The sequence below is a fragment of the Phascolarctos cinereus genome, unplaced genomic scaffold (assembly GCF_003287225.1).
Source record: "Phascolarctos cinereus isolate Bilbo 61053 unplaced genomic scaffold, phaCin_HiC Scaffold_5;HRSCAF=322, whole genome shotgun sequence".
Taxonomy (NCBI): Eukaryota; Metazoa; Chordata; class Mammalia; order Diprotodontia; family Phascolarctidae; genus Phascolarctos; species Phascolarctos cinereus.
Window position 1 is genome coordinate 127696053 of NW_027555958.1, and position 13993 is coordinate 127710045.

The following is a 13993-nucleotide window of genomic DNA, read 5'->3' on the forward strand; positions in this document are numbered from 1 at the left end:
GAGAATAAAGTGAGATATTTGTTAAGCACTTGGTACATTATATAGCACATGGTAGGGTTTATATAAATGTTAGCTATTATTATTATGTTGCTATATCATGGCAGTGAAGCCACAAACTTTAAACTATGCACGGATCCAGATGCCCATATAGCAAGGATTCTTAACCTAGATTTCAGGGAGTCCTTGAGCTTGTTTTTGTCAATACTTTAATAACTTCATTTCACTGTCATTTTCCTTTGTAATCCCCTGTGTTTTACTTTATTGATTTATTGATTTATTTATTTTTTGATAAGGAGCTCATGATACCAAAAAAAAGGAAAAAAGAAAAAGAAAAGATTAAGAAGCTTTGCCACCAATGGAAAAGAGTTACCTAACAAATCACACAGCTCTGAGGGTTCTAAGCCTTATTAAATCACCTGCTATCACATTCCTAACAGTCTATTCCATTACCTTCCCACCCTAACTAAAGAATAGACCTTCCAGCCAATGCCCTCTTTCCATACTGCTATGTCTATAGTATCCCAAGTTACCATACAACTAAATCAATCCTACCTAGACTAGCACTTGGATTCCTTCCTACTGCTGTTCAATACACCCATGGAGAGTTTCCATTTGCAATCTCCTAGCTAGAAGTGGGAAGGCAATTTTCCTGGGCAAGGGGTAACACCTATGCCTGTCTTCTCCTCTCAGCCCCACAGTATCTCAAACTCTTGGTTTGCACCTCTGATAAAGAAGTAACACTTTGAAAATTTGGAAATGCTTAAGTTTCTATCTTGAGCAAACATGTCGGTTCTCCAAGTAAGGTATTTTTGCTTTAATGTCAGCCTGTAGATACAGGATCCTTTCTTAGAACTTTGAAGTTGTTTGGAGACCTAGTTAGATGGACCAGAAGGTACAGCTGTGTGAGAGGCATCAAATACAAACAGAAAAGGGGGCAGCTAAACTGTACATAAAGATCCCTGTGGGTTGTATGTTGACTGGGAAAATCACACGTTAATGTTATCTTTGTGGTATTCTATTTTTATATATCTAGTTAAATATTACCCAATTACATTTTAGTGTGGTTTGGGCTGCACTGGTAGTGTTATGGGTGGTATGTTTGACACTTCCGATTTACATGATAGCCTGAGGTTAAGCAATATTAAACAGCATGGGCTTGTAGTTTGTTTTTGGGGTATCTATAGGACTGAAAACTTCTTTAATCAAGCCTGCCATCCAAACCCCAGGGAAGGTCCCATTCTCCACTGAAACTGATATTGACCTCATGGTCTTGCAGATGTATCCTGCTGCTGAATTGTAAGGACCATCAGACCTTTTCCTCTGTCCTGCAGTTGAACTCTATATGTTTAGTCTCCAACAATTATAAAGTGAGTCTTTTGTATTCTTGGCACACAATAGTCATTTAATAAGTAATTTTCCATTCTATTATATTAATTGACTTTATGATTTATGTTGCTACTGAAAACATTAGATTTTTTTCTCTAATCTCTTTTTGATAAGAATGGATTTCTGATTTATAACATGTAAGCAAATGACCAGATTGCTAGTCCTGATTCTAGTCAAATAGATGATTTTAAAAACATTTTAAAAATTATTCTCTATACTATAAATATAGTATAGAGAACTGTGATATAGCAGGTAGAAAGCTAACTTTTGAACTAAGCAATTACTGGATTCAAAGCCCACCTTCGATTCAAACTGGCTTTATGACTGGACAAATGTGCTCCTCTCAGCGCTTTAGACAGATACCTAAGACTATAATCTACAAAGAAGGGGCCAACTTGCATTGGCAGAGTGAGTTTCCTAACCTGGGACTTTTCTATATTAACGAAATTACAGGGCCAATTCTTATCCTTGTCCCTATAAATATGACTTCCAGTTCTAAGGTAGGGAAAATTACAGTACTCCTACTTCAAGCCCACTTAGCCTTTGCATATTGTGACTTTCCCCATTGCGGTTTCGATGTATCGCAGGTTGGCATAAGAAATTAAATAGGAATTTTTTGGGAGTTTTATGGAAGCAGTGGACAATACACAAAGGCCAGCAGACAACACAGAAAAAGTTTAGAAACAACTACACACACACACACACACACATATATATATGGAGAGAGAGAGAGAAAGAGAGAGAGAGAGAGAGAATGAATATCAAGAAACAGAGAAGGGGATCCGTAAAGCTGAAAGATTTCTCTGGTAAGAAGGGAGGGCCAAAAAATTTTACGTGAATTTTCCAAATTGCTGGAACACCTGCCTCTAATCCTCCTATATGGAAGGGATAACTGAACCTCATTATTGGCAAGGCAGGATTTGAGTATCAGAAAGACTAAATGATTATACTTCACAGAATTACACAAAATTTCAAACTTAGAAGGGATCTGGTGGCCATTTATTCCAACCTATACCCCACAAAGAATACCTTCTAAATATGCGTAATATGTGATCATCCAGCCTTTGCTTGAAGATCTCCAGTGAAAACTCCAATTATTGGGAAGATTTCCCTGACATCAAGTGTAAATCTGCCTCCCTTTTAGTTTTGCCTGTTGGGACTGAACAGACAAATCTAATTCTTTTTCAACGATATAGACCTTCAAATATTTTAAGATGTTTATGATGTTCGCCTTTCCCCCAATTCCTTTAAATAATCTTCATATGGCATGAAACCCAGACCCTTTGCTATTCTGGTTGTCCTCCTCCAGAGTATCAAGCTCCTGCCTAAAATTTGGTGCCAATAACTGAACATAGCACATTACACATCGTCTGGCCAGGGCAGAGTACAACAGACATCCTCAAGGACTACTTACCTGATAATAGACTAGTGCCTACAAAATGAACCAAACAGGAGGAAGAAAAAAAAATCAGAAACCTCATGGTGACTGGAATTAGGTATTCAGTCAGGGAAAGCTGAAATAAAGTTTTATTAGACCCACCCTACATAGCTAAAATTCAAAATACATGCTGCTGAATTTATGTGACAGTAGTAACTCTACATAGGTATAATGCCTCTAGAGGGAATAAGAGTGGCTTGGTTCTGAATTGACTTCTGAGATTTTGATTTTTGCTTACCTGAGACAATGAAATCTAGCTTCATTTTGGATTAAAGCGACCCTCAGAAGAGAAGGAGAGAGAACACCCACCAGGAGAGAATCTCACCCTATTCCATTCCATTCTCCCTCCCAGACACCCTTAGAGCTATGGGGATAGCACATGTGGTAACATGGGCAAATCCTTTCCTCAAACCCACACAGCCTGGGAAGCTGGAGAAGTGAAAACTAAAGCGGTAAGGAAAAGTGGCAAGGTATAAGACTTTTTAAAAAATGTGTATTAGCTTAGGTGTCTAGAGCACTAAGAAAAAAAAGAGACGGGGGAACTGATGGTCCTTGGTACCCCTTCCACTCTTTATTTCATCTGAGTTGGACGGGAACTCATTTCTAAGTATGTATTTTTAGTGTGTCAAAGACTACATCAGATTAGTTTGATCTGATTTCTCACAAACCCATGTATTTGACCTCTAGGAGCCATATAGGAGTGACCTTTCCAAGGACATGGCTTGGATTTCAGTCTCCCCAGTTCATCGCTAGAGAGTTTACGCTCTGCACGGGAGTGCTTAATTGTGAACTATTCATCTGTTTCATGACTATACTTCCAAAGGCAGAATTACTATGAACTTGAGTCTTCAAATCTGCCCCATCAGACCAAACGCCTAATGTAGGGACATTTAGTGTTATCAATGGAGAGGAACAGGTCTGGATCTGTGATTTCATCAGTACTGGTAACCCCTGAATTGAGGAAACTCCTTAATCACGCCAGGTCTATACTTTTTCTAGAGAACTGAAAGGTTAAATGATTTGCCTAGAATCACATGGTCAGTATGTGTCAAAAATAAAACTTGACTCAGGTTTTAGCAAAAATAGTAATTAAATATAGCTAACATTTATATAGCAGTTTAAGGTTTTCAAAGCACTTTACCAATATCTCATTTGATCTTCACAATAACCCTAGGAGGAAGGTGATATTATTATTCCCACTTTCCAGATGATGAAACTAAGGTAAGGCAAAGGTTAAGTGACTTGCCCAGCCAGGGTCAACCCCAGTAAGAAAAATTAGCCATTAAACATTGAAATGGGAGAGATATTGAAATGACATAATTAGTAGTAGGGTAACATTTATATTAGCATTTACTAGCATTATAATATCATAAATCTAAGGCTGGAGGTGACCATCTAACTAGTCCAAAATCATCATCTGCAAGATGAGGAAATAGAGGCCTAGAAAGATGAAGAGACTTGCCCAATGTCATACATCATTATTTATTGAGATAGTACTCTTGGTAGCTCTTGGGTTTTATAGAAGTGAAGTAACTTTATAAAAATGAACTTCTATAAAAAACAAGCAGGCAAAGTCTGTTCTCTTCTCCAGAAAGAGATGTCACCCCATCATGTGGTCTTTGTGAAGTTGAAGTAATTTACAGGTTGGCAGAAATCGCGTTCTTCTCAAGAGAAACTTTATGCAAGAATAACACCACCACCAAAAAGAACACTTGCAGTGTATACATGATTGCTGAAGATTGCGGGGGGGGGGGAGAGAAGATACTGTTGTAGGCACTTGTAATATCCTTCACTATAGATATCACCCTCCATTGTTCATAGCAGGATTCTCTTTGTCCAAAGTTATACCGGCTGTAGAATTGGATGGTGGGGTAGAAATATCTTTTGGTGATATGATAGTGAGAGGAGAAAATCATAAAATCTCATGTTGGAGAGCACTTCAGAGGGCATCTAGTATTACCCTTTCACTTAAGGAATGTGAGAAAAATGAGGTCTTGACAGGTCAAATGACTTACCTATAGTCATACAAGTAATAAGTGAAAGAGCTAGGATTCAAACTCAGGTCTTCTGATTCTTAATTTAGTGTCCTTTACACTTCCCTTGCCCAGACTGTTTTCCCTTTGTCACTGTTCACTTGTGACTTTCATTTGGTATATGTTCCAGGAATGCAAACTACTTTAGAAGAAATCATGTAGTGTGGTAGATGGTATGTGGAATTTAAAGTACTGAACTTAGAATTGTGGGAGATCCAGATTAGAATCCTGATTGTTGCTTGCTACTTGGGTGGCTTTGGGTAAGTCATCTACTTTCCTCATCTGTAAAGCAAAGAGGATAGATAGACTAAATGAACTCTGGGTTCTCTTTCAATTCTAAATGTATGATGCCATGAGTAATTTTAAACTGAACGTGATTGGTTCAAGATGTGACTATTTGGAGTAGCTAGGTGATGCAATACATAGAGCATCAGTCCTGGAGTCAGAAGGACCTGAGTTAAAAAAAATCTGGCCTCAGGCACTTACTTGCTGTGTGACCCTGGGCAAGTCACATAACCCTAACTGCCTCCAAAACAAACAGAAAAGATTTGAATATTCTTTTTACCCTATAGACAAAAACTATTAAATAATACCCTTCATTTATAAAGACCTTAATTTTTCTAAAGTATTCAACAGTTAGTAGAAAGAAATTTAAGATAATAGTTTCAACTCTGAACAAGCTAGTTTGGATATGAAGGCACCAGTTTAGACATAAAGGCACTTAATGTATCTGGTATGTGCTGGTGGTAATTCTGAAAACAGTTATCAATGAGTATTTAAATGTAAGGGCATGCCTTTCTCAGGAAAGGGAAGTACGCTATTCAAGAGGGGTAAAGTTCTCAGTGAGAGAAGGTAGAAAACCATGAGCTGAATATATGAATATATTTATATATGAATATATGAAAGCAAATTGTGTCACCAAATTTTCAGGGGTGCATTTGCCAAATCACTGGGAGCTAGGATCTGAAGAGACAGAAAAAATATTTTTAAAGTATATCCTTGTAACCAGGGTGTGCTGGAGTCCTGTGGTTAAATTTTCAGTATAAGCTTTTACACCTTGGAATTTGGCAAATACTACAAATTTATTGATTATCTAAACTTAAAAAAAAGTGATAGAGATAATTCATAATGAAGACTAAACTTGTAAGTGTTACACATTTTTTCCCACAACCCCTGCTTGTAACATATGCTCAAATACATTTTTTAGATGAAAAAAAAAAGCTTGTGTATTTTGGAGAAGTGCTATTAGATCAGACCTTTAGGAAGTCAGACAATTTAATTCTATACGTTAACTCTTCAACAGATAGGACCTGATACGATGCTAATGTTAGAATGCTGTCCTTAATGCTTTTTCCTTAATGAAGAAAATAAAAGTGAGCCATGTTTTTAGTAAACACAATATGTACAAATTCAGACTTACCAAAGAGACAAGTAAGGATATGGTTATTTGTTTTATATAGCTATCCATCTTATGATTATCTCAGGAATCCTTTAAATAGTTAAATTCCCTTAATGTACTAAGAACACAGTTTATAAAAGTATCAATTATGACATTTAAGGAATATAATTGTTGCACTACATGTATTACTATGAAAAAGTGTAACTGTGATAGTTATAAAAAAATAATCAATGACTGCTTAACCAGGATTTAATGGCTTAGATACAGGTTCCCATTTCTAAGGCTGATCTTCATCAGTATCAAAACTGATAGTACAGGAATGATTCTGGAAGGCTTCGTCAATTTAGGCTTGCAGTTTCAGTTCCTTGCTAAAGAAAAACATAGGCCCTTAGCTGGTTCTTACCGAAGAAACAGAAAGGAGTGAGCCTGCTTACCTTACAGCCATGGATGATGCTGTGGCCCCAAGAATTCGGTGCACACTTATCACACTTGTCTCCAATGGTATTGGGAGGACAAATACATTGGCCAGTATTTGGGTCACAGTTATTACCTAGATGGGTACACTCACAGGCTTCACAACAGAGAAAATAAAAGACAAGAAATAAAGAATGATCAGTATAATTTTCAGATGATGTTGAAATGACCTAGCCTTTCACCTAATTCCCTAAGTTAAAACCTTTCCAACTTACCAGCTAAGTTCTAAAACATTTATCAGCTTATCATGGATTATTAAAAATGATCCTGTTTAGTTCTGTCCTAATTCTATGGATCATGACTGTGGTGATATTTGTTCATCTGGGGTTTGCTTCTGATATTTTTTAAAATTTATTTTTATTAATTAATGTATTTTTATTTATCAATAATCATTTCTATAAGCTTTTGAGTTTTAAGTTTTTCTTTCCCTCCTTTTCCACCTCCCTCCCCAAGATGGTGTGCAATCTGATTGCTTCTGATATCTTCTGATAATTTGTATACTCCACAGAATTGCTTTCCCTCCTCCGGCCTGTCCTGTGGATACAGCTGAATTGTAAACAATAGGTATAAGACTTGTTCTTTTGAACTTCAGCATAGTGAATAAAAGACAAAAATGATCTGCATCAGCAAGTGTTTTACAACTCTGCAAGTCTTAAAAAAATAGCGCTTTGCCATGAACACTACTCATGTGTGCGAAGGGTTTTAGGGGCTGCATTTACCATCTGCCTTATTTCTGTATGGGTAGCTTGCTCCTTCCTTGCAATGTTGGAAGGTGCAGAAGAAATAACAGATTCATCTTTCTCCATTCCCTTCTCCCAGGGTATATCGAGGTAAAGTTCTAAAGACTTCAAAGCTGTCTAAATGAAGGTTTCTATTTCCTGTCTATATGATATTTAGTCCCTTGCTGCTCTTAGGCTGATGGGCTTTGGTTTGGTCTTCTATAAGAAAGAATGAAGAAAAAAGAGGGGACTTGAAATTTGGTGAGGTAAATTCAAGAACACCAGTACCATGGGAATTTTATACTCAGTTATATGGTATGTTGAGATAAGTCAGCCTGCCTGTAGCAAGAGAGCCTATAAACCTTTCAGACTCAATAGATTTAAGGTGAGAGATGGTAAATTAACTTTTACAGAGCTGATATTAGTAAGATATTGTAAAGAAATTCTGTGTTAACACTGGGCAAAAGTTTGGGAGGGATCACAAGATCATAGATGTAGAGCTTCTAGATACCTTAGAAGTCATCTAGTCCAATCTCCTCATTTTACAGGTGAGGAAACTGAGGCCCAGAGAAGTTAAATGGTTTGCCCACAATCAGACAGGTAATAAATAACAAAGCATATATTCAAAACCAGGTCCTGTGACTCCTTTGGGAATATATCATGATTCAAGTCAGCTTTACATGTGGAATAAAGAATATGACCTGGGAAACCAGTCTGTCCAATTCTGTGATTTAGGCTCTTTGCTAATTTTGCCTTTAACAAAGTGATTAGCATGATACTAACCCTCTAGAAGAATATTAATATTCTCATCTGTATAGTCTATGGCTAGAGGAACTACTGCACAAACAGCAGAAATTTGAATGTATATTATGCATTTACAAAAATGCAGCTTCATTATTTTTCAAGTTAATATAGTATTAAGTCAAGTAAATTTAATTGTTTTGCCTTTGTTTCTTAGGCTTTTTTTTGTTGTTCTGTCACCAGCCTTCAAAATTCCCTTTTCAAAGTCTTTCATATAGGAGGAAACAGAGGCCCAGAGAATCTGGGACTTGCTGCAGTTATACAGTTAGTAAATCTAATTAATTTGCAAGTCAAGGAAGCAATGGTCAAGATTTGAATACTGGTTTTTCTGGCCCTTTCCACTATTTCACACTGTCTGCCTCTGTTATAATGGATGTTATTGCCGTTCAGTTGTGTCCAACTCTTAGTGACTCCATTTGGGGTTTTCTTGACAAAGGCACTGGTTTGTCATTTCCCTCTCTGGCTCAGTTTGTGGATGAAATAACTGATGCAAACATGGTTAAGTGACTTGCCCAGGGTCACACAGTTAATGTCTGAGGCTGAATTTGAACTCAGGAAGATGAGTTTTCCTGACTCCAAGCCTAGTGCTCTATATGATGGGGTGAGCTCAAGCAGAGATCTCCCCTGTCCTTGCCCCAAAGGGAATCTGGCTCCTATTTGTCTACAGACCCCAGCTCCTTATCTCCCTTTGGAAGTCTTAGCCTTCACCTTTTGACCTTACTAAGATACCTTCCAGCTACCTCCATTACAGGCCCCATAAAACACTTAAACTACTCCCCTTATTTCCCTTTGATCATTGCCTTCCTATTCCCTCCATTAGCTACTCCCATTGTCTATTCAATCTCTCGGACCTCTCCAATTAGAATTCTTACCTAGACCCTTTTCCCAACCCCCTTCTCTGGCCACCCAAAGTTACTTTAGTATTTAAGATCCACCCTGGCCCCCATTCAGATGCTAAGCATCTCAAGCTCCAAAGGCTGAGACCTTCTCATGCCCACTGGTCCCCATGGGCTTTTTTAGGCTGAGAATCTCTCATTCCCCAAAGGCTGAGCTTTTCTCATGCCCACTCATCCTTACTGGCGTCACCTGACCTATGTGATTTATCACTAATAAACTTTTCCTCTGGCTTGAAGATTTGAGTTGAATTCGTTCAGGCAGGGCCCAGCACCGTGATCTTGGGGTGTCTCCCAGGAGCACCCCAAAGGCCTAGACCTCTTCATATCCACTGTGCCACTTGGCTGCCTCCACTATAATGGATATAATGACCCCATTATAATGGATAAATAAGTATAATTTCTAATTAAAATCTCAGTCCCTACATAAATGGGCAAGTTTAAAGAGTTTTAGGATTTCTGGGAACATTTGATTCTCTTAAGACATTTCTTCTACAGTCATCTGAATACGAATAAATCATAACTATTACAATCAGCAATTATTTGGGGGCTTCTAATTCACTTTAATGACTGAATATCACTTATATTTAGTCCCATGTATGAAGGATATGAGAGGATTTTAAGATTCTCTCTCTTTTTACATATATGTATATATAAAACTATATATAATAATATATAATATTTTAATAATATATATATAACAATATAATAATATATATAATAAGCATAGACATATGTCATACATATGAAATTATAACAACAACTCATTTCTGTACTACTTTAAGCTTTATAATGGATTTTGCTAAGCAAAGGTAAATGACACTCTAGACCAGGGTTGAGGAACCTATGGCCTCAAGGCCACGTGAGGCCCTGTAAGTCCTCAAGTGCAGCCCTTTGACTGAATCCAAACTTCACAGAACAAATCTGCTTAATAAAAGGACTTGTTCTGTAAAACTTGGACTCAGTCAAAAGGCCACACCCAAGGACCTAGAAGGCTACATGTAGCCAGGAGGCCACAGGTTTCCCACCCTTGGCTCTGGATCCTGTCACAAGTTATTGGTTGCAAATCCTAAATTCGTGGTGTCCAAATTAGGGGCATTTTATTACTCTCTGATATTTTTTTCTCTAGTGTGTTTTTTCTTAATGAAGTCCAGAAGTCAGCAAGCATTTCTTAAGCCCTTTCTATGTGCCAGGCACTGTGTTAATTACTGAGAATATACATTCAAGCAGACAGAAAGACAGTCCCCATGTGAAAGAAGTTTTCAATACTGGAGAAATTCTGGGTGAGTCAGGAATGTGGCCTGGGGAGGAAATACGACCTGGCTGGCCTAGGCATGCTCCTCAAAATGGAGGTTCTGGGGGCAAACAGACAATCACCAATGGGTGAAGTGCAGGGGCTGAGTGCACTTGCAGGGTGATAAGATTTTAATGGCATGGCTGAAAAAGTTGGGACAGTTTATTGCCATCTCCCCCATTAAAACGTAAGCTTTTTGAGAATAGGGATTATTTAATTCTTTGTATCTTTACTCCTATTTCCTAGAATAGTGTCTGGTACATACTGTAGTAGTGGGCACATGATACTTCTGCATAATTATTGCTTTCCAAGAAGATGGTAGCAGGGCATTTAACAATTGTGCATAAGGGAATCATCTGAAATTTATCAGCATGTACTCTCTGAAACACAGAATATCTTACTACATGAGACTTAGAGCTGTTCCATTGTTTCCCTTCTGACCTGCAGTCATCTTTCAAATTGCCTCCATTTCCATCTGTGATAAAAGATGGCCCCTTGATAGGCCAGCAAAAGCAAATTACTTCACCTCTCTTGGCCTCAATTTCCTCATCTATAAAATGAGGTGGTTGCATCAATAATAATGATTATGATATTGAAAATAATAACAACTAACATTTATATAGCTCTTTAAAGAGGTAATATCCTTATTCTACAGATGAGGAAACTGAGACTGAGCTCATGTGACTTGCTTAGGGTCATCTAGCTAACGAGTGTCTTTGGCAGGATTCAGAGTCAGGTCTTCATGATTCCAAGTGCATGGTACCTTTCTATCTGCACCATTCTTTAGCCTAAGACCTGATCCAACCAATTTTGGAAATCTGGAAAAATTATTTCTTGGTTCTTATTTTGCAGAAAAAGACCTAGAGGTCCTGTATGTGCATGTATTCTTCACACACACACACACACACACACACACACACACACACACACACACACACACACACACACACACAGGAAGGAAGGGAGGTTGACTATAAGGTGAAGAAGACTATGGACTGTTTTATTTGGTTATTTGATTTGGTTAAACACTTAAAACTACAGCTTTTAAGTGCTATATGAATGTGAGTTATTAGTATAAGTTGCATTGTTTACAATTATTGGTGAGTAATAATACATTCTATAGATTCATGAAAATTATTTTATAGGTATATAATATGCATATAATTATATACTTATATAATTAATAAAATTATATACTTATATATTTATAATTATATAATGCATATGTAAGTACATAATTTATAATTATTTCATAAGTGTACTTGTTTTGCTGGTATGCCGAATCACAAAATGTTAGAGTAGGAACTTTAGCAGCTATCAAGTTCAACATATGTTGACATATATAGATATACCTATAAAGTCAATGTCTTGAACCCAAGTGTAGGATTTTACATTACTTGCAATTATATTTCTTTTAATCAGATTCTGCCCAATGCCCTGCCTGTCAAGAACTTTTTGGATCTTGTCTCTTTCATCCAGTGTGTTAGCTATTTATCCTAGCTTTGTGTCATTTGTAAATTTGATAAGCATGCTCCTTATTTCTTTCTTTTAGTTATAGCCAAAGTTGTTAAACAGTATATGGCCAAAAATTGATACCACAGGAATTCTATTGGATTCCTTTTAATTTGACCTGGAACCATTTAATGACTACTATTTGAGTTTGGCCATTTAACTAGATCTGAAGCCATCTAAATTATATTATTATCTAACTGATATCACTCAATTTCCCCGCTCCCATAAGAATAGCATGAGATAATTTACCCAATTCTTTGCTAAAATTCAGATAACATATATCTATAGCAATCTTTGACCTATCAGGTTAGGAAATGTCTCAACAAAAGTAAATGAGATTAGTATGCCATAACTTGTTCTTGATGAGGCCATATTAGTTTTGTGTGATCATCCTTTTCTATGCATGATGATCACTATCTCTTTGATAATATGTTCTAGAATTTTGCCAGGAATTGAAGTCAGGCTCACTGGCCTATAGTTTGCTGAATCTATTTTCTTCTCTTTGAAAATTGGGACATTTGACCTTCTTCAGCCTATGATCCACAATCTTCAAATACCATTGATAGTGATTCAGCAATCATTCACCAGTACCATAGAAGGTAATTAATTCATCTGGATCAGCCTACTTGAACTGAACAAGAGCAAAGTGCTTTTACTATGCATATTACTAATCTTGAGTATAGCTAGGTACCAATTAGTAGGAATAGTGAATACTGTGAAGCGGTCTCATTATTTTAATTCAGACTGCATGTTTCCATTGGGCTGGAACCAATGACCATATTTTACATAATTATAACTTCAAATAGTATTAATTTGAAGGGGATTTTGGTTAGTAGGCCTATCTCTACCTCTTCTGAACCTTTTGGAATCTCTCCCCAAAGCTAAGGTACATATCAAATGATGCCTGGCTATCCCCTTATTCTCTATCGCAGATTTTAGGAACAAATGGTAACTTCACTATTAAGCTTCCTATCATTTCGCCCTGGCAATCAGTTCTTCCCAATTGTTGGGAATCATGTCACAATAGCAATTCTTCTCCCACTGTTGCTTCTTTCTAGGTTGTTGAAAATAAATAGGCAGCATTTTCTTCCCCTCCCCCTAAAGTCTTAAATAATGAGATGAAGGGGAATAGCTGTTCACTTACGAGTGCAACCTCCCTCTTGAAAGTTGAAAAAGCCACGAGCACATCGGTCACATTTCTTTCCTGCTACTCCAGGCTGGCACCAGCACTGCCCACTCTCTTCACAATCAAAAGACTTGGATCCAAAGGAATTGCAGTTACAGGGAACACAGCCCCGGGAGGACTGTATGCCAAAGGTTTGAGGCTGGTATGGAAGCAAAAGGAAAACCAGTTAAGGACAGATAACCCCAAATCATAACAGTTAAACAAAGCATGCAGGTTGGGAAAAGAGGGAGTTGTGGGCTGTGAGGTTTTCTCTTTTATGCTATGCCTATGACAGCCAGGCTGTTATTAAAGTTAATAGACATTCCCTACTGTATCAAAGGAGAAAGACTATTAAATTGAAGTCACATCAGAAGTGAGGGGCAGCACTGGGGCAATATCTTGAGGTCTGTAACATTTTAACTAGCCTTTCCCTGCACCTCCCAAGGTCATGGCAATGATCTGTCCAAAAGATGGAAGCCATGGTTGGCTTCCAGTTTTAATTAAAAACCTCCCTTGTTCACAGCTTCTTTTCTTTTAGATTTAGCTAATTTCTTTCAGGTCCTGGATTATAGATTCACAAAAGTTTATATAGATGCTTTAGATCTTGTTTTAAAACAGCTTCAGAAAAATTGAAAAAAATCTCTCTCTCTCTCTCTCTCTCTCTCTCTCTCTCTCTCTCTCTCTCTCTCTCTCTCTCTCTCTCTCTCTCTCAGCCTGATATTTCTTCTATTCAATCTTAAATAATATGTGACCAAACAAAAAGAAATTCTTGGTCATCACTTTAGGAACTATTTTATGGTGCAGTGGAAAGAGTGCTGTATTTGGAGTCTGAAGACCTGGGTTTGAATCCCAGCTCTGCTACAAATTGCTGGTGTGGGC

At 37.4% G+C, this 13993-nt stretch overlaps 1 protein-coding gene across 1 annotated transcript in view; it reads right to left on the reverse strand.

The window, feature by feature from the left end:
* Nucleotides 1-13993, reverse strand: part of LAMA2 (laminin subunit alpha 2) — a 790327-nt gene that overhangs the window by 235359 nt on the left and 540975 nt on the right. The window contains exons 21-22 of the mRNA XM_078155150.1: nt 13094-13274; nt 6691-6827 (exon numbers count right to left, since the gene is read on the reverse strand). Coding sequence (XP_078011276.1) covers nt 6691-6827; nt 13094-13274 — 318 coding nt within the window. The remainder of the gene's footprint in view (nt 1-6690; nt 6828-13093; nt 13275-13993) is intronic.